Source organism: Chinchilla lanigera, unplaced genomic scaffold (genome assembly GCF_000276665.1).
Source record: "Chinchilla lanigera isolate Chin_1 unplaced genomic scaffold, ChiLan1.0 scaffold00066, whole genome shotgun sequence".
NCBI lineage: Eukaryota > Metazoa > Chordata > Mammalia > Rodentia > Chinchillidae > Chinchilla > Chinchilla lanigera.
This window is the reverse complement of record NW_004955467.1, coordinates 1,162,946-1,181,043: the sequence shown is the minus strand read 5'-3', so window position 1 is coordinate 1,181,043 and position 18,098 is coordinate 1,162,946. Positions and strand designations below refer to the sequence as shown.

General features: G+C 41.6%; 1 protein-coding gene across 12 annotated transcripts in view; it reads right to left on the bottom strand.

Moving 5' to 3' along the window:
• The window catches only part of LOC102008930 (cytospin-B), a 278,140-nt gene that overhangs the window by 121,835 nt on the left and 138,207 nt on the right, over window positions 1-18,098 (bottom strand). Inside the window, exon 1 of one of the 12 annotated variants that reach the window (XM_013522205.1) lies at window positions 16,101-16,273. The exons of 10 other annotated variants lie outside the window; for them this stretch is intronic. In XM_013522205.1, coding sequence (XP_013377659.1) covers window positions 16,101-16,116 — 16 coding nt within the window. In that variant the 5' untranslated portion in view covers window positions 16,117-16,273. Of the gene's footprint in view, window positions 1-15,643; window positions 15,769-16,100; window positions 16,274-18,098 lie in introns of those variants that run through there. One more of the 12 variants, XM_005399304.2, reaches the window with a different exon arrangement.

The following is an 18,098-nucleotide window of genomic DNA, read 5'->3' as shown; positions in this document are numbered from 1 at the left end:
AAAAAAAAAAAAAAAAAAAAAAAAACAACCAGAAAGCACAGAGAAGAAAAAAACAATGGGAGAAGATTAAAGAAAGTGCTAAAAGAGGTAACCAATACCAGACAAAAGGTAATTAAAAGGGAATCATATCAAGATGATTCTCAATGTCTGAATTCTAAGTACTGTGCTGGCTTAGAGTCAATGTTCTCTGAAGGGAGGTGAGTTTTGATGGTACCTGAACCCGGAGCCTAGCAATGACTAGATCCTACCAGAGGGCCTGTCCACCACTCCTGGGACTGCAGACTGCAGGTACTAAGCCCAAAGTGAGATGAGTAGTGAACAGGGCACACTGGAGACAGAGGAGCACTTTCAAGTCAACTGGCCAGGGCTCCCTGCAAGAGTTGAGCTGAAGAACATAGGAGTGGTGCAAGGCCGCTGAGAGGCCTCTGACCCCTACTTGGCACTCTGCAGGGCAGGTCACAACCTGGCCTCCTTGCCCTGCCACAGGCACAAAGAAGGTGGGAGGAGAACCTGACCCAGATGCAATCCAGGGAAACAGGCCCCAGGGAGGTCCACAGCAAGGAGTGGTAAAGAATGAGTCAGCGGGCTGAGTGCGGGCGGGATCTGTGGTCAGTCACAGAGCCAACTCCCTAAGAGTGAATGTTTTAAGGAAGAAAATACTAGCTCCTGTTTGTTTTCAGGATATCAGAATGGATGGGAAAGACTCCTAGAAAAGGTATAATCTCCCTCTAGCACTCTCAATCCCTGCCCGTGGTCAAGGAGGGAAGGGGAGAGGTTCTGACCACCTGGTGTCAATTTAGGACACTGTAAAGAACCACCCTAGTCTGAATTCCCCTCAGGACTGATAGAGGCCACTGTGGCATTTGTATTCCATTTCAGCCCCACAGGCGTCCTTCATCCTTCATAGGCCCTTGTCTCCAAAGTCATCACCATTAAACGGAAAACTAAGTCTCACTGCCTACTTCTCCAGAAAGCAGTGAAGACATCAATTATCACCTCATCATATATACTGTATTTACATTTATTTATTTTAAAAATCTTTATTTTAATGAAAATTAAATTTCTGTATCATCCTTTTTTTGTTCTTTTATTTTATTTTTTGCAGTACTAGGGATTGAATCCAAGACCTTGCACATGCCCCCAGGTCTTATTTTTTAATTCAGGGGTCAAAAATTCAGTTGCTTACAGAGCCAGACAGGTAAATAAACATCGATGAAGGGCAAAGTAAAGAACTAAGAGAGGGGTAGGAACTGAGACACCTGGAAATCTTAGGCCCAATAAAATATTCCCACTCAAAATACTTTAAAACCCTCTAAGAGACAAATGAGCTTTGCCAATTCGTGTCCTCTAGTGCACCCTTGTAAAGGATATCAGCAGCATACATAAAATCTTACACTCCGTTTTGTTCATTTATCTTTATAAGCAACACTTGGATATAATTCTGACAACCACATTTTATTTGTTTGTTTTTGTTTTTTGTTTTTCTTCCGGTACTAGGAATCGAACTCATGACCTTGCACTTGCCAGACAGTCACTTTGCTGCTGAGCTAAATCCCCAGCACCTCTGACAACCACATTTTAAATGTGCATATTAACCAGTGAATCAAACTGCCATAACTAAACCATTCCCTTATGTTTCGAAGGCTAAAATCCTGGAAGGTGACCTAGCAATATATACGATAGTATCAGATAAAGGTGTTTACTGACTGTTTCCCATAGTCATTTATGAGCCTAGATTAACTTCATATTATGCAAATATTTTGAAATCTAGAAGGGAACTTCTTTGGGAATAATAATGAAAGCTGACCACTTCACCTAACCGTGAAATAAAACAGAAGCTTTTAGGTCGGCTAACAGGCTGCATTCTTCTCATGCCAGGGCAAAGGCTACACTTGTATTTGAGTTGTTTCCCTTTGTTTCCCAGACTCAGGCAACCTTATTTGGAAGTTTCCCCTTCTGGCTTGCAACTGGAAAAAAAAAAAAGTATTCTGTAGCAATTGAAAATGCTTTATCCTCTTGACTGTCCAAGTCATATGACAGAATCATATACTTCTAAAAGAGGGTCTCTGTGGATGTAAATGTAACTCACACCCTCATCTTACGAACATGAAAACCCATCAAGGTCAAGAAAGGAGGAGAAATGAGCCAGAGTGTCTTTGAATCCAGGGCTTTGTTAATAGTCCCACCTACTGCCTAGAAAAAACTGGGTTTGTTTATTCATGTAATCTATTTATAATATAAGCCACACTCCAACTCTTTCTTAAACACTCAACTCTAATTCTCGGCCTTGAAGGATAAGCACACCACAGGTATGATGTGTACACTCGCACTGATTAGCCTTCAGCACTCTCCCTCCGCTCCTCCCCACTTAAATTGACTCCCTACCCTTGCCTTCCTCACATTCCGTCCCAATCTCTCAACACCTGGCCACCTCTACCCTCTCAATTGGTACCAGTCCTCTCGGAAAGAGGAACTTCCCTAGGTATTTCTCACTATCTCTTATGGGTCCAATCCTGCCCTGGGGGTATTCAACAGCTACTGCAAAGAAGGAAACTAGCTCCTGAGGGACAAGGGAGACAGGGGAAGGTCTATCCAGGAGGTGACATCAGGGTTGAGGGTTGAAAGGCTGAGAAATAGGATCATAATTTATCTTCCAAACTGTGACACATCTGAGAGTAAAACTAATGAGTAACTGACCTGCAAGAGGTTTTTAATAGGATTCTCCTGGGGAAACTAGGACTAAGGTCAGCCTATGGAGAGGTCAGCATTAAAACATCATGAGAAAAGTGCAGGGTCCCTGAGACAAACAGGAGCCTGGTGTGATTCCAGGTACTGAGCACCAGAGGCCTGAGCATCTGTGAGTAAGGGAATGCCCATTCAGCTACCTAAGATAATGCCAAGCCAAGAACAGGCAGAGATCCCCAGGAAAGATAAAAAATGTCTGTCCTGTGATGGGAAAGGGATGCTTGCAACACTCTAAGGACCATTTTGTATCCAGAAAAAGTTAGCACACAGTTCTGGCTATCAAAGTTTACTGGATAGAAGAGGTCATTTTGTTTTTTGATTTGTTCAGTTTCGGTTTTTGTACTGAGGATTGAACCCACGGTGGATGTGCATACTAAGCAAGCACTGTACCACTGAGCTACGTCATCGTTTTATGTATTTTTTTGAGACAAGATCTTGCTATTTTGAGAAAGGATCTCACTATGTTTCCCAGGATGGGCTTGAACTTCTGATCGTACTGCTTCAGCTTCTTGAGTAGCTGGGATTGCAGGTGTGTGCGTCACCAGGAATGGCTCACAAGTGGTCATTTTAATGTACAATTCATGTTGAAATTAATTTTAATTCTTTCTTATTCTCTTACAATTACTAATTCATAATCCCTACCAAAGTATATAGCACAAGAGCAGAATGCCACAGAATGCCACAGGATGTCAAGGAAGCTGTGAAGGATACACATATGGAAATAAACACAAAAGCAAACAAAATACATACAAACACACAGAAACATGGCTCTTCCATAAATACCTTGTTTACCTGCAAGAGAGACTGTTTTACTACACTTACAGTCTGTTTTTTAAGCATATAATTCCATGTAATTTTGGTACACTATAATGTTCTCACATTGAACAGACAGAAGAGATCAGAATGTAACTATAAAGAGATAATTTTCATAATTGGTTTTTGTTTTTTTGTCTTTTTGAGACAGGGTCTCACTTGGTAGCCCAGGCTGGCCTTGAACTCAAAGCAATCCTCCTGCCTCAGCCTTCCGAGTGCTGGGATTACAGGCATGCACCACCACATCCAGCCATCGTAATAGTTTTATACACTATGAACAGGATCTTTGTTTATCTGTCTATAGATAAGAAAGGTGGAGTGAAGCTTTTTCTTTTTTTTTGGTTTTGCGACAGGGCATCACTTTGTAATGTAGGGTGGCACTGAACCCACTATGTAGCCTATGGTGGCCTCAAACTCCAGTGATCCTCCTGCCTCAGCCTCCAAAATTTGAGTTCTGAGATTACTGATTTGTGTACCACTGGCTGGAGTGCTGATAACGTGACCTTCCAAAATTTCTTTCCTTTCTTTTTTTTAATTTGGCTGCAGATACAAGAGACAAAAGCAGGACCCATTAGAGAAAGGAGATGAATTCTTTGGCAGATAAAACAAAGGGGATTTTCAAGGGCTTGAAGGTTGTTGGTATCAATTCTTTTTTTTTTTGAACCAGAAATTGAACTCAGGACCTTGTGCTTACCAGGTAGTAAGCACCTGGGTAGTTTCAGGTCAAAATTTATGACTGTACTTTTCCAGGTTTATCCTAAGCCCTAATCTTAACACCTATATACAATAAGGTTTATTTTTATTTATTTATTTATTTTTTTGGTTTTTCTCCGGTACCGGGAACCGAACTCACGACCTTGCACTTGCCAGGCAGGCACTTTGTCGCTGAGCTAAATCCCCAGCCCCCACAATAAGGTTTTATTTGGGACAAATAGTTGGAAATGAGGGATGGTTCAAGTAAAAAAAATTAAATTTTTCTACAGTAACATAGCAGGACATTTTCTTAAAAAAGAAAATGAGCAGAAAAAAGGATACTGATAAAAGAGTATCTATGAAGAGATACAAATTATGAAAGACCAGGGAAATAGGGATCCGAGGACAGGGAGAAAGGGAAATGCAAGCAGGCCTGTTGCTGTGCTGACCCCCAGGGAGTCCCCCTTGGTTCAAGATCGCTGGTTTATCTTTGCACTGGTATGGAATGAGAAAAAGTTCTTTTGTGCAAAAGTTTTTCTGAAGTTTATAACATCAAAAGACTTTTTAAACCCAACTTTAAATATCTGGCCAACTACACTAATTTTGAATAATCAAACCTACTTACTCCTTAGAATCAAAAAAAGGGACAGCTATCATCAGTTCATTAGGACACTCTACAGTATGATGCGAAAGGCCCTGCAGGTTAGTGAGTATAGGATAACAAAGACGAGTATGCAATGCCCATGTGAAGGTGGATGCTGGAGTCGATCCCGAAAGACCCTGGATGGCTGGCTGAATGGAAAGTTGATGGATAAAAAGGTTTAGTCCTAGCAAAGTCTTCAGAAGGATACACTGAGCCCTGCAAACTTCTCGATGTTTTCACGCTACATCTATGGCAGGGATTACATGGGCCCTTCTGATTTGACTGAAACCATATAAAACTTTTTGAAAGGTAAAACAATTCAACAGACTAAAAATATCCAGGCAACGTAGTCAAGAGGTGAAATCCAAACACTTCTCTACATTAGTATATCTAAACATCTAAAACCATAAAATCACAGAATATTAAACAAGAAATGGAGAACTAACCTTGCCCACACTGTTTTCAATATAAAGCAACAAAGTACTAATAAAAACATGTTAATTCCCCTTTCATGTTAAAAATTAACATGTTAACAATGTATTGCTGGGCTTGGTGGCAGATGCCTGTAATCCCAGTACTTGGGAGGCTGAGGCAAGAGGATCTTGAAGAGCTTGAGGCCAGCCTAGCCTACATAAGTGAGTTTAAGGCGAGCCAAAACTGCATAGTGAGACTCTGTCTCAAAAAGACAAAAAAAAGTACCAACCATTGTTACTCTCCTATTATCTTGTTTTGAAATCTTTACTTTCTTTTCTCATTAAAATAAAATTATAAATAAATAAATAAATTTTTAAAAGATTTACATGTTAAGTAAGTTAATTTAAAAATTTTCCAGCTGGGTGTGGTGGCGCAAGCCTGTAATCCCAGTACTTGAGGCTGAGGCAGGAGGACAGTTCAATAGTTCAGGCTGGTCTGGACTACATAGTGGGTTCAAGGCCAGCCTGAATTACAGAGCAAGACCCTTTCTCAAAAAAAATAAATAAAATAAACTCATTTAAAATTCATTCTGCAGTAAATATTTTCAAGTCCATCAAGCCATTGTGTGTGTGTGTGTGTGTGTGTATGTGTGTGTGTGTCTCTGTGAGAGAGAATGTGTGTGTGAGGGGGGCTGGGGATGCAACTCAGACTCAAACAGGAATGTTTAACACACCACTGAACTCCATCATCAGCCCCTATTTCTGATTTTGAAAACTGTAACATATGAAAGATAATTCATATAACAGAAGAGATCTATTTCATCTCTAATGTTTATGCCTTCTGAGTAGAAAATTTATAGTTTACCACAGAGGCCTCATACATTTCTTATTTCTTCCCCAGGGTTTTATACATTTGACTTATACTGTGAATATGAACTTTATGCTACCATTTTATTTCTGGTTATTACAAACAATTTTTTTTTTCCAGTACTGGGCACTGAACCCAGGGCTTTGCACTAAGCCAAACCCTTAGTCCTTTTCAGTTTTAAGACAGGGTCTCACTAACTCACTAAGTTACCCAGGCTGGGCTTGAACTTGTGAGTCTCCTGTCTCAGCCTTCCAGAGTGCTGGGATTACAGGCATCTGCCACCACACCTAGCAAAAACACAAACTAAAAAAGCTATTATATGCATATACATACATATATACATACATGCATATATGCATATTCATAATTTATGGGTATATATTTTTTTCATTTCAAGTTGGTTGCCTAAATGGAGTTTCATTAGTTCTCAAAGATTTTCAGTAACACCTACAAATAATGCTAATACTGTCTCATTTTAAATATTATTTTCGGGTCAGGGATACAGTTCAGCGGCGTAAGCATCTGTCTGGCAAGTGCAAGGTCCTGAGTTCGATTCCTGATACCAAAAATAAATAAATAAATATTATTTTCAAAAGATCTGCAAGCTGACAATGAGCTAGTAGTTTTTAAACCAACAGTATAATGTGCTACTGCTTTCTCAGTGCTTTGTAAAAACTTTAGCTATTTCTGAACAGCTTGGTTATGAGTAGCACTAACAGTATTACTTCTACTTTTGTCAAAACAATTGGAATACTTTCCTTCTTTTCTGTTCTTTGAAATATTTTTCAAGCTTCTTTTATTTATCACTCTTACCATTTTGGCTATATATGACTCATCTATCCTATTACGTATTTAATAACTTCCTGTATAATCTTAATATCACTTGTTTTTTCTTTAATCTGGTCCTAAGCAGACATAGACGTGATGTGCTAGTTATAATTTTTCCAATACATTTTAATTATTGAAACAACAAATGACCATCTGTATATACCTTAAATCATTACCTGTATTTTCTGAAATAAAACCACCTTTAGCAAAGTATACCACTTTTTTTTTGGTCTTTTTGAGACAGGGTCTCGCTATGCAGTTTAGGTTGGCCTTGAGCTCACTTTGTAACCAAGGCTGGTCTCAAACTCGCAACAATCCTCCTGCCTCAGCTTCCCAAGTGCTAGGATTACAGGCATACGCCACCACGCCCAGCGATCATACCACTTTAAATAGCACAAAAATTGTATTTTCCTTATATTTGAAAAATTACCTATTAAACCATCTAGATTCTACATTATTTTAGGGCTATTTTCTTAAGTCACTTTGCAATGTCTTCCAAGATTATTTTTCTGTTCAATTGTTTCAATTCCTGATTAACTAATTTTGGTAATTGTTTTCCTAGAAAATTTCAATTTTATCAGAATCTCCTTTTTTATTCTACTTTTAAGAAAATCTCCATTTATTTTTACATTGAGTTTTTTAAAAAAAACTGTGCCTTTATCTGTTTCATAATTTCAACAAAGAACCTATGTGTACATTTTTCAATTCTAGTGGGATTTGTTGTTGTTCTTTCATATTTATTTGATAAATATTAGCTAAGTGCCATCCATGGGTCAGATGCTGAGAAAAAAGAAGAATATAGACAAAGTAATAATTTATCACACTAATTTCTGTCCTTCTTAAAAACTGTTGTCCCAGATTTGTTTTGCTTGTTTTTTTGAGATAATGTTTCACTATGCAGTTCAGGTGGGCCTTGAACTCACTTATATAGCCCAGGCTGGCCTTAAACTCACAGCAATCCTCCTGCCTCAGCCTCCTGAGTGCTGGGATTACAGGTGTATGCCACCACGCCTGGCCTCTTTTGCTATTTTCTAATGTTCTGTTAGTACTTACTTCATTCATTTTCATTCTTACTTTCTTGATAATAAAAGTTTTCAGAAGAACAAATTTATTATTTGTAATAGTTCTACTATCTCATAATTATTTTTCTACATGATCTATAATTATAGCTTTCAGTTCCTATTCAATCAAAACCCCCAAATGGAAATTTTAAAGTTAAATGGAAGTTTTAAAATATTCAGTCTTTATTATTTGTAGTTTTATAGCATCATGATCATAGAGTGATCAGTTAAAATTTCCCTTGAAAGACTGGCATGAGGTTTTCTTTTTGACTATTGAATAGGTCAGTACTGTAACCAGTCCACAAATACACTTCAGTTAAGACACAAGTTAAATTCTCCCACTTTATTTGTGAGTTTTCTCATGTACTTCTAGTACATTGTACTTTTGTTACTTTCAGGATTTTGCTATTTGTTGTACTGGATACATGACTTCTACTTTTTCCTCCTGGATCATACTTGTACCAAGATAAAAAGTATTATACTAAGATAAAAAGTCCACCATCCTTTGAGGTACTCTGTGGTCTGAGTCTGTGTCTTTAACTGACTGTTCCTATTGTTTCAGTGGAGTAACCTTGTAAGTTAGACAAAGCTAGGAGAGATATTTACAGTTAAATCATATTTGTTACTATAAAGGCACTGCCTTAAGACACAGGAAATACAAGAAAACAGGCAGTTATCTATCAAGCCAAAAGTCTCTGGAGTTAGGTGGGAAAATATTCACGTATTTCAAGTGCAAAAAAAGTGCAAAGCCTAATTCAGTGGTATCAGCATTTGCAGGCAGGTATCTCAGGCTCCTGTTAGACCCAAAAATTAAGTAAAATATAACCTGAATCTCAGGTATATGGTATCACAACCCTCTCCTTGTTCAAGTTTTGAAGTCCATGCTGAAAAGAGAGGTCACAAGGAATCTGAACTCAGAAATCTATACTAAGGCAAAATATCACTAAAGGGCAAGGTCAAATAAAGATATCTTTCAGATGAACGTTGAGGAAAGTTATCATGCACAGATTACCTCTGAATATGCTCTTGAACACAGTTCAAGAGCATATTCAACCACAGTAAAAGGGGCTGATGCTGCACTCTGAATTCTGAACTCGACTTTGTTCAAGAGATTGAGGAACCCAAAAATTATATGGGAAGTAATTCCAGTATTATTTGGAATAAAATATTCATGTAAACATCTTTTAATCATACAAAGATTAGAACAGGTGAGAAAATTTAAAGAATTTAAGCAAATAGTAGTAGCCTGTCTTCTTAAGAAATACTTGTACTTTAGAATTTTATTTTTAATGCTTAAGTGAACTGGACCTATTAAACAGTTACAGGTCAATACTGTGACTAACACAAAATGTGTAGTGTCAATTTGTTATTTTAATTTGAAAGTAGGCATCTATAGATACACACGTAAAAAGAAAATATATATTTTGGACTACATAAAAGGATTAAAGAATCACTATGTTTACTAGAATAACTATTAAATTTGCAAGACTTAAAAAACTGGATTTAACTTGGTGTGGTGGCATATACCTGTAATCACAACACTTGGGAGGCTGAGGCAGGAGGATTACTGTGAGTTCCAAGCCAGCCTGGGCTACATAATGAACTCAAGGTCAACCTGAACTGCACTGGGAGAAAACAAAACAAAACTGGATTTAGCCTTTAATAAAAACTTTCAGATATAAAGTTAATAAACACAATTTAAATGTTTAAAATTTTAGTGGTTTATAAACTGAATCTGAATATTAATCAAATATCTCCTTAGAAAGTGATTATTTAAATTTTACTGGATTTATAAATACAATACCTAAGATGATATTGGGCTTGAAAGCTTAAAGAACTAGTACTGTATTATTCACTTTGACTTAATTTTTAAAATCAAGTAACAGCTGAATACACCTTTTGTAACCCAAGCATTTGATTCTCTGTCTTAACCTGCAGAAAAAAGGCTGTTTTTTTAATGGACAGCTTAACCCAGTCATATTTATTACAGCATATTTATTACATTCGGTATTATTGATCTTTTTAAATCTATCTACCGTATTATCGTTTCTATAAACATTTCCATTTTTAATAAAAAGTATACATTTTCCAAAGTATGTCTCTCATAACACTCTGAAATTCTTCTGTGGAACAAAATACAGTATATTTGAGAAAACTGCATACCATATTCTCCTCTTAGTGAATATTATAAAAACTCTGATGAGTCCTTGAAATAAGAAACTAACGAAAAAAGAAGCCATTAAACTCTTCTGAAGGGAAATCCATTCCCTTCCCCTTTCCCCAACTTAATCCCAAACTACAACTGCTATGAATAAAATAAGACTGCAGAACCAAAAATATTTTTAAGTTAGAGAATACAGTTTTGGTTTTGGGGGTTTTGTTGTTGTTGTTGTTTGGAGGTTTTTTTTTGTTTTTTTTTTTTTTTTTTTTTTTTCTTTTTTTACTAGGAATCAAACTCAAGACCTTGCGCTTGCCAGGCAGGCGCTTTGCCGCTGAGCTAAATCCCCAGCCCCCAGCTTCTGTCTTTGAGACATTTATTTTGTAATAAATTCCAGGGCTGACAATATAGGCCAGTGGTAATATGTGTGCTTAGCATGTGAGCATGCAAAAGGCCCTGGGTTCAAGTCCCAGCATGCCCCACTGCCCAACTCAAGAAAAAGAAATTCTCTGTAACAATCTGTAAAATAAAGAAGATGGATAACAGAATAAAAACATGTAAATATATTAAAAGTCATTTTTGCTTTGTTTCATGAGACAGAGTCTCACTATGTAATCCAAGTTGGCCTTAAATTCCCTACCTAGCCCAGGCTGGTTTCAAACACACAATCTTCCTGCCTCAGCCTCCCAAGTGCTGCAATTACAGGAATGGGCCACCATGACAAGCTTTTGTTTTTGTTTTTTTGAGACAAGGTCTCCCTATCTTATTTAGGCTGGTCTTGAATTCACTATGTAATAGCCCATGTTGGCCCTGAATTTGACTCAATCCTCTTGCCCCAGCCTCCCAAAGTGCGGGGGATTACAGGCATGCACCACCATACCTGGCTCAAATTCATTTTAAAAGTAAACAATCCAAATATTTGCACCAACTCCTTTCCGCAGTGTTTACTCCTTCTTCAATTTTTTTAAGTAAAACTGACAGATCATCCAAGTTAAGCATGTTAAGACCGCACATACTACCTTCTCTATAAACCTGAACATACTACTCAATTCTCCAGTAAATAGCACATCAGGGCCCTAATATTTTAAATAATATTGTTCTTCAATATATTTAGAATCAGCCCATAAACAATGCACAGGTTTAATAATGCTTATTATGAACTGGGGATATAGCTCAGTGGCATAAGCACCTGCCTGGCAAGCATAAGGTCCTGAGTTCAATTTCTGGTACCAAAAAAAAAAAAAAAAAGTGCTCATTATGAAATGGAATATAAGTGTTCTGGCCATATATAAGACTGAGAAGTAGACTAAGAATAGGGAGGGGAATGTGCAGAGCAAAATGCATTAGAAATTTAGGAATATTATATCCTCACACACTTAGTACAAAGCCTAGGAATTGTCTAAAGTTAGTTAAGAAATATAGATGATAAACAATAGATGATTTTCTTAAGAATTTTAATATTTGGTGGAGGGATGCTGAGGATTGAAATTAACATGCACAAAGCCCATGTTCTATCACTAAGCTACTGAAAATTTCATATCGCAAAGTTGAAAGAATTTTACTATATACACTATGCATACCTACTATCTGTATTATACCATCAGCACTGTTATATTAACAATGGATTTAGAAAATTTATATATGACTTAACAGAAATAGGGCATGGAATGAATACATAGTATGGAAAGGCATTAATTCCTTGACTTTCACAGTTAGCAAAGAGCCCTGAAAACTAGGAAGTCAAGAAACAATAAAGCATATGGAAAATTATAGAGAACCACCATGACTTTGAAATGCATCAAAAAAATGGACTAATGTAAATTATAGAAAAATGTTATTTGTAGAATCCAGATGGTGGGATATGTGTACTTATTTACATAAGTCTTTTGACTTTTCAAATTAAAATTTTTTCTTTTCTTTTGGGAACTGGAAATCGAACTCAGGACCTCACACTTGCTAGGCAGGCACCATGCTGCTGAGCTATATCCCCAACCCAAAGTGTGTAAAGATTTGACTGAGAGGGATCAAAGTGAACTTTTGGAGAGACTGATAGCTTTTTTTTTTTTTTTTTGGTGCTGGGAATCGAATTCACAACCTTGCACTTGCCAGGCAGGCACTGTGCCGCTGAGCTATACTGTGGGCCCATTTTTGTCTTTATCGAGACAAGGTCTCACTGTGCAGTTGAGGCTGGCCTTGAACTCACTTTGTAGCCCAGGCTGGCCTCAAACTCACGGCAATCCTCCTGCCTCAGCCTCCCAAGTGCTGAGATTACAGCTGTGTACCACCATGCCAGGCCCAAGTTAAAATTTTTGTGACAAAATATCAGAAATATGGGTGAGAACGGTCATCACATTTAGAAAGAGATTGCTAGTGTTTGCCACCATCCATACTGTCCTCTGCTTGACACAACACAGAGACACTTCCCAGTCCTTGGGTGCCCTGCACAGATAGGTCTGGCCTATAGAGTACAAATGGCATGCACCTCTTCCAGATCCAACCCCTAAAGCCTCCGCACACTCTCCTCTCCTGACTGCAGGCAGGGTCACAGCAACCGATGAGCCATATGCTGAAGGTAAGCCTGAGTCTTTACAACCATCATAATCCCGATGCCCCCCAACTCACAGGAGATTGTGACGTGGGGGAGAAATGAACTTTTACAATCTTAAATGGCTATTGTGTAGATTCATCTGAACCCACAGCATTAACTGCAATTAACACAAGGGTGGAACCCAAGGACTACTGGTTTTCACTTGTATTCTTTTTTTTTTTTTTTTTGGTCCTGGGAATCGAATTCATGACCTCAGGCTTGCCAGGCAAGCGCTTATGCCACTGAGTTATATCCCCGGCCCTGCTGTATTCATTTTTTAAATACATACATGCAAAGTTAAGACCAGACATTAAGCAGACATTAGCTAGTAGACTAACTTGGGAAAGTTTTCTAAGCTCACTTTCTAAGGCCTCCTTTAGCACACTGGGTACACTTACATGACTATAAAAAGGCAAAACTGCAAAATGGTACCCCTTCCTCCACCAGGGCGATACAGCCCAGTGGGTCCCACTCAACCCTTTACCCAAATGCCCTTGAATAATACATGACTGCGCAATCATGCCCAGCAGCCTTCCTGGACGATGCAAGCACTGACAACCTGCTGGAAACTGAGAGACTGTTAACCTAGACCTTCCAGGAAACAATAAGAACATTAATATGCTCTTCTGATTCTAGCTTCCCTTATATGTGTGCTTTTTCATGTCTTTTGCTAGCTTCATTTCTCTTACCATCTTTCAATACCACTGTAATTCACAATGGCCCAACAATGACCCAACCCAGATCAATCATCACAAGAGCACCACCAAACAGGAACGTCGCTGCCGTCACAGCAAATTCCAGAACTGGAATAGAAGTAGCAGCTAAAAACCTCCCTCCAGCCTGGCAGTGAGGAGCTTCCCTTTAGAAGAGATGGCACAAAAGAGAGGTAGTTTTTTTTTTTTCTCTCTCTTATCTCTCTTTCAGATGGAATCTCACTATGTTGCCCAGGCTGGTCTTGAACTCAACTCAAGAAATCTTGCCATAGCCTTCCAAGAATTTGGGACTATAGCCTGTGCCAACCCCGCCCCCCTAGCTTCATTTACCCTTTAAACAGACCCTCCTTGTCCAAGTATCTGAGGTCTTATGACAACTAGTCATGAAAGTGTGCCACTAGGTCTCTAATCCAGAGATATAGCCATTGGCTGGCAAGGAATGCAGTTAGCTGACAGTCCTCGGCCATAAGCACCGCCAAGACCCCACTGAATGTTTGAGCTTAAAGGCAAATTTTCCCCAGGGAGCTCATCACCACGGACTGCTCACAGCAGGGGGACCTACCTAGGGGTATTTCTGCCCAACCTGGTCTCCTGCAACGGACAGCCTTTGCTTTGACGTTCTCCAATCAGCCGGCGAAGACTTCAAAAGGTCCTCATCATTATCTGAACCTCTCCCTGCTAAACTTGTCGCTTCCCTCTTCCCTTGGTAGATGATGGATTTGCACCAGTTTGAAACCTTTCCCTAACCAATTCTACTTCATCCTGCTTTTGTCTTTCTTGAGTATTAATTCCTAACAAACCTCGGGGAATCTTAATTCTGAGCTTCTGCTCACCAACTGGGATAGTATAGGAACTGTGTATCAAGATTCCTAATCAAGTATCTTTACTTGCACTAAGTCAGATTAATTTATTCTGCAAAAAGGAGTCTGAATTAAAGATTTATCCCATAATCTACACATTAACCCCACTCCTAACATTTTTCTGCACAGCGCTCAAGAGCAGCTGTCAAAGTTTTCAATCTCACCTGTTGTACAAGTCCAACGGGCCACAATACTTGGGAGGCACCCATCTCTGCCAACCCCAAGGATATAGCCAAGTCAAGAAGCTCAGACATTGGGAAATATGAATAGCCATGGACTGACACTAAAGCAACCACAATTTTAATTATATCCCTGTTCCTAATTCAAGGGATAAGACATCCAGACAGTTGCTAAGTCCTGCACTTCCTTACTCCCTTGAAAAAGATTTAAGAGTTCTGGTGGGTCATCTGTCACCAAAGGACGCCAACTCAGGTCAGCTGTCTCTTTCTAACCAGCCAACATGCCACTTTAGAGACTACATTAAATCTCATGTACTTCACGTGACAGTACAGAAATGTTCTCTTTTGTTTTTAAACACAACCCGTGGTTTATCTGCATCTAAATCTGTGTCAGAGTCCTGGATGATGGCCCTGAAGATGAAAACTAGAGCCCAGCTGTCTCTCCACCCAGCTCACTTCATTTCTAAAGAAATAAAAATTTGATAAACTAGAAAAAATTTTGGCATCCGAGAAAAGGCACAGATTATTTTGGGTAAGAAACAGCCACAATCAAGCCCTTCGTCTGAGCGTAACAAATCAGCTGACGGGTCATCACCTTCCGAAGGACTCCAGAAAATGTGATATGCAAATGATGCGCTGCAACATGGACAACGAGCCGGAAAACCACCCCCAAGTCACTCCGTCGCAAATGCCCGAAAGTCTGCGAGAATTGCCAGACTGCCCAGCGGACCCTGCCCGGGTGCGGACGAGGGGCGGCGGGGACTCGCGGCGACGCCAGGACGGAGCCTCCGACCCCTCCGGGCCGGGCCTGCGAGCGCCTTCCCGCCGCGTCCGGGCAGGGCGGACGGGCAGGGCGGACGGGGCGCGCAGGTACGCGCTCAGAGCGAGCGGCATTTCCTGGTCGGGAACACGCGCAGGTACCCTCTCGACCCCAGGCACGCATTCCTGAGGCGAGAACCGCGGCCGGCCGGGAACTCGGCGCTCCACCTCCCCACGCCGCCCCGCCACGGCCCGCTCCGCCCGGCCGGGGGAGGTGGGGGAGGGGCGCGGGAGGGGGCGCGGCGCGGCCCCGGCCCACAGACCTGGCTCGGGCTCCTCCGGCCGGCCCGAGTGGTTGCCCATGCTCCGCCAACACGGGCAGCAGCCGCTGGCTGGCCTCGGACGAGGGGTCCACCGTGCCGCAGCCCGCACAGGCACCGGCGGGCGAAGCAGCTGCGTACGCGGGTCCGCTCAGTCAAAGAAAGGGCCGGGCGCCTTCCAGTTCCCGGCGGTGGCCGGCGGAGCGCTCCTCGCGCCTGCGGGCGGCCCGGCCCCTCATCTGCATGAGGCCCGCCCCTCATCTGCATGAGGCCCGCCCCTCATCTGCATGAGGCCCGCCCTCATCTGCACGAGGCCCGCGCCTCGTCTGCGGAGGGCGCACTCCTCAGCTCCACGCTGCCCTCCAGACGCGGCCAGCCCCCTCATCTGCTCCGGGCCAGACCGAGGCGACCCCCGGCCATGAGAAGGCCCGCCCACCTCATCTGCATACCACTCGCCCACCTGACCAGCGTATCATTCCTGGGAGTTCAAGGCCCCTCTCTGCCTGGGGAGGCCGCCTCGCACCGGCTGACCGACTCCAGGCCTCCAGGCATCTCCGCCGCCCACGCCGAGAACTGCAGCTGGACTGGGAAGGCTGGAAAAACCCCACCGCGGGGAGGCCGAAGCCAAGTGCCACTGGGAAGGCAGATTTGTGCCTGTGAAATTAGATATATTAGCACAAGAAAAACCTAGGCTTGGCACAAGGCAGCTGCTTAAATATTTTGTAGATGGGTGAAGGAACGAAAGAACTCTTGAGAACAAAGTAAACACTGACAAAAACTCGCCCACAATCCAAGATGAAGACCGTGGCCAATAATAAAAATGCTGTGCCACTGTCATAAATGACTGATTCATGGACTTACCCCGAGTGATTTCCATCTTACAGTGAAAACACTTCGAACTCACTAAATCGTCTAGTGACAATGTTTAGAACGAAGGAAAAGCATTAGGAGGTCGACTAGTTCTATCTCCTGCATCACCAAACACTACGGCCTATTTCAGTCTCACCTTTCGCGACCGTCAACATTTTAGAACACTGTTGATCACTCTCAGCATTTCATATACATTCGCAGCAGGTGTGGTGCGCACGCCTGGAATCCCAGCACTCTGAGAGGCTGAGGCAAGAAGATCGAAGGTTGGAATCCTATCCGGGCAACTTGGCAAAACTTTATCTCAAAATAAAATAAATAAGAAAAAGGGCTAGGGACTGGGGATTTAGCTCAGCGGCAAAAGCGCCTGACTGGCAAGCGCAAGGTCATGAGTTTGGTTCCCGGTACCAGAGAAAAACCAAAAAAAAAAAAAAAAAAAAAAAAAAAAAAAAGAAAAGGAAAGGAAAAGGGCTAGCGATATATGTAGTTCAGTGTGAAAGCCCTGGGTTCAATCCCCTGGCCGCCTCTCCCCAGTTGCCTCTGCAGAGTCCTCATGTCTGTGACCACTAGACCCTAGAGTGTCTAAAGTGTAACCATTTACCTTTATTCTCTGGAGCTTTTATTTCCCAGCTTAGGGCTTTTAAAGTCCCATGGTGTACCTCCAGCCCAGTCCTCTCTTCTTAAAGCCAGCCTCCCAGAATGCCTTCCTGGTACGTCCTCTTGGCAGCTCCACTCGGACGTCTTACTAGGCACCTCCAATTTAGCTGGAGCAAAAGTGAACTCTTGGTTTTCATCCATACATGTTTCCTAGATCTCCTCCATCTCCAGAAATGGAGAACTCCCTTCTTCCCAGGACTAGGCCAAAGACTGTGATCCCTCTCACATACCACACGAATTTCAGGTGCAGACTCTATCAGCAGAGGCCCTGTACATCCTAAACAATACCAGGTCTCAGTATCTTTCACCTTGTCCACGGCTACCTCAGTCCAAGCCATTGGTGTCTCCTGCCAGGGTTACCATAACTGCTTCCTAACTGGTCTCCGGTCTCCTACCCCTGCCTCTTTCTACTCTATCCCCGTACAATAGCAAGAGTGACACTTTTAGACCCTAGCGCAAGTCATGCCATGCTTCCACCTGTACTTTTCTGATGTATTTCTATTTCTTCTGGGGAAAAAGTTAGTCAGTGGGCTCCGAGTCCCTGAATAACTTCCTCTCCCTACTCCCTGCATTCACCAGCCAGGTCTTACACTGGTCCTGAAACATGAGCCTCCGTGCTTTCCTCAATAAGCCAAGAGCACAGCCACTGAGGCTCGCTGCACTTGCTCTTCCCTCTACCTGGAACACTCTCCCCGGGTACCTAAGTCACACAGGCGGGATGGCTCATTGTCACTTTGAGTCTCTCTATTCCAATGTCATCCTACTAAGAGGGGCTTGTCTCTTCACACCCCATTATGTAGTAAGCCAGAACCTCAATACATCCATTCCCCTGCTTTGCTGACTGTCACATATCACCACTGTAAGTAGTCCCCTTGTACACAGGATCTGTTCCGAGCCCCCATGGATACACGGAACCACAGACAGCACTAAGCCC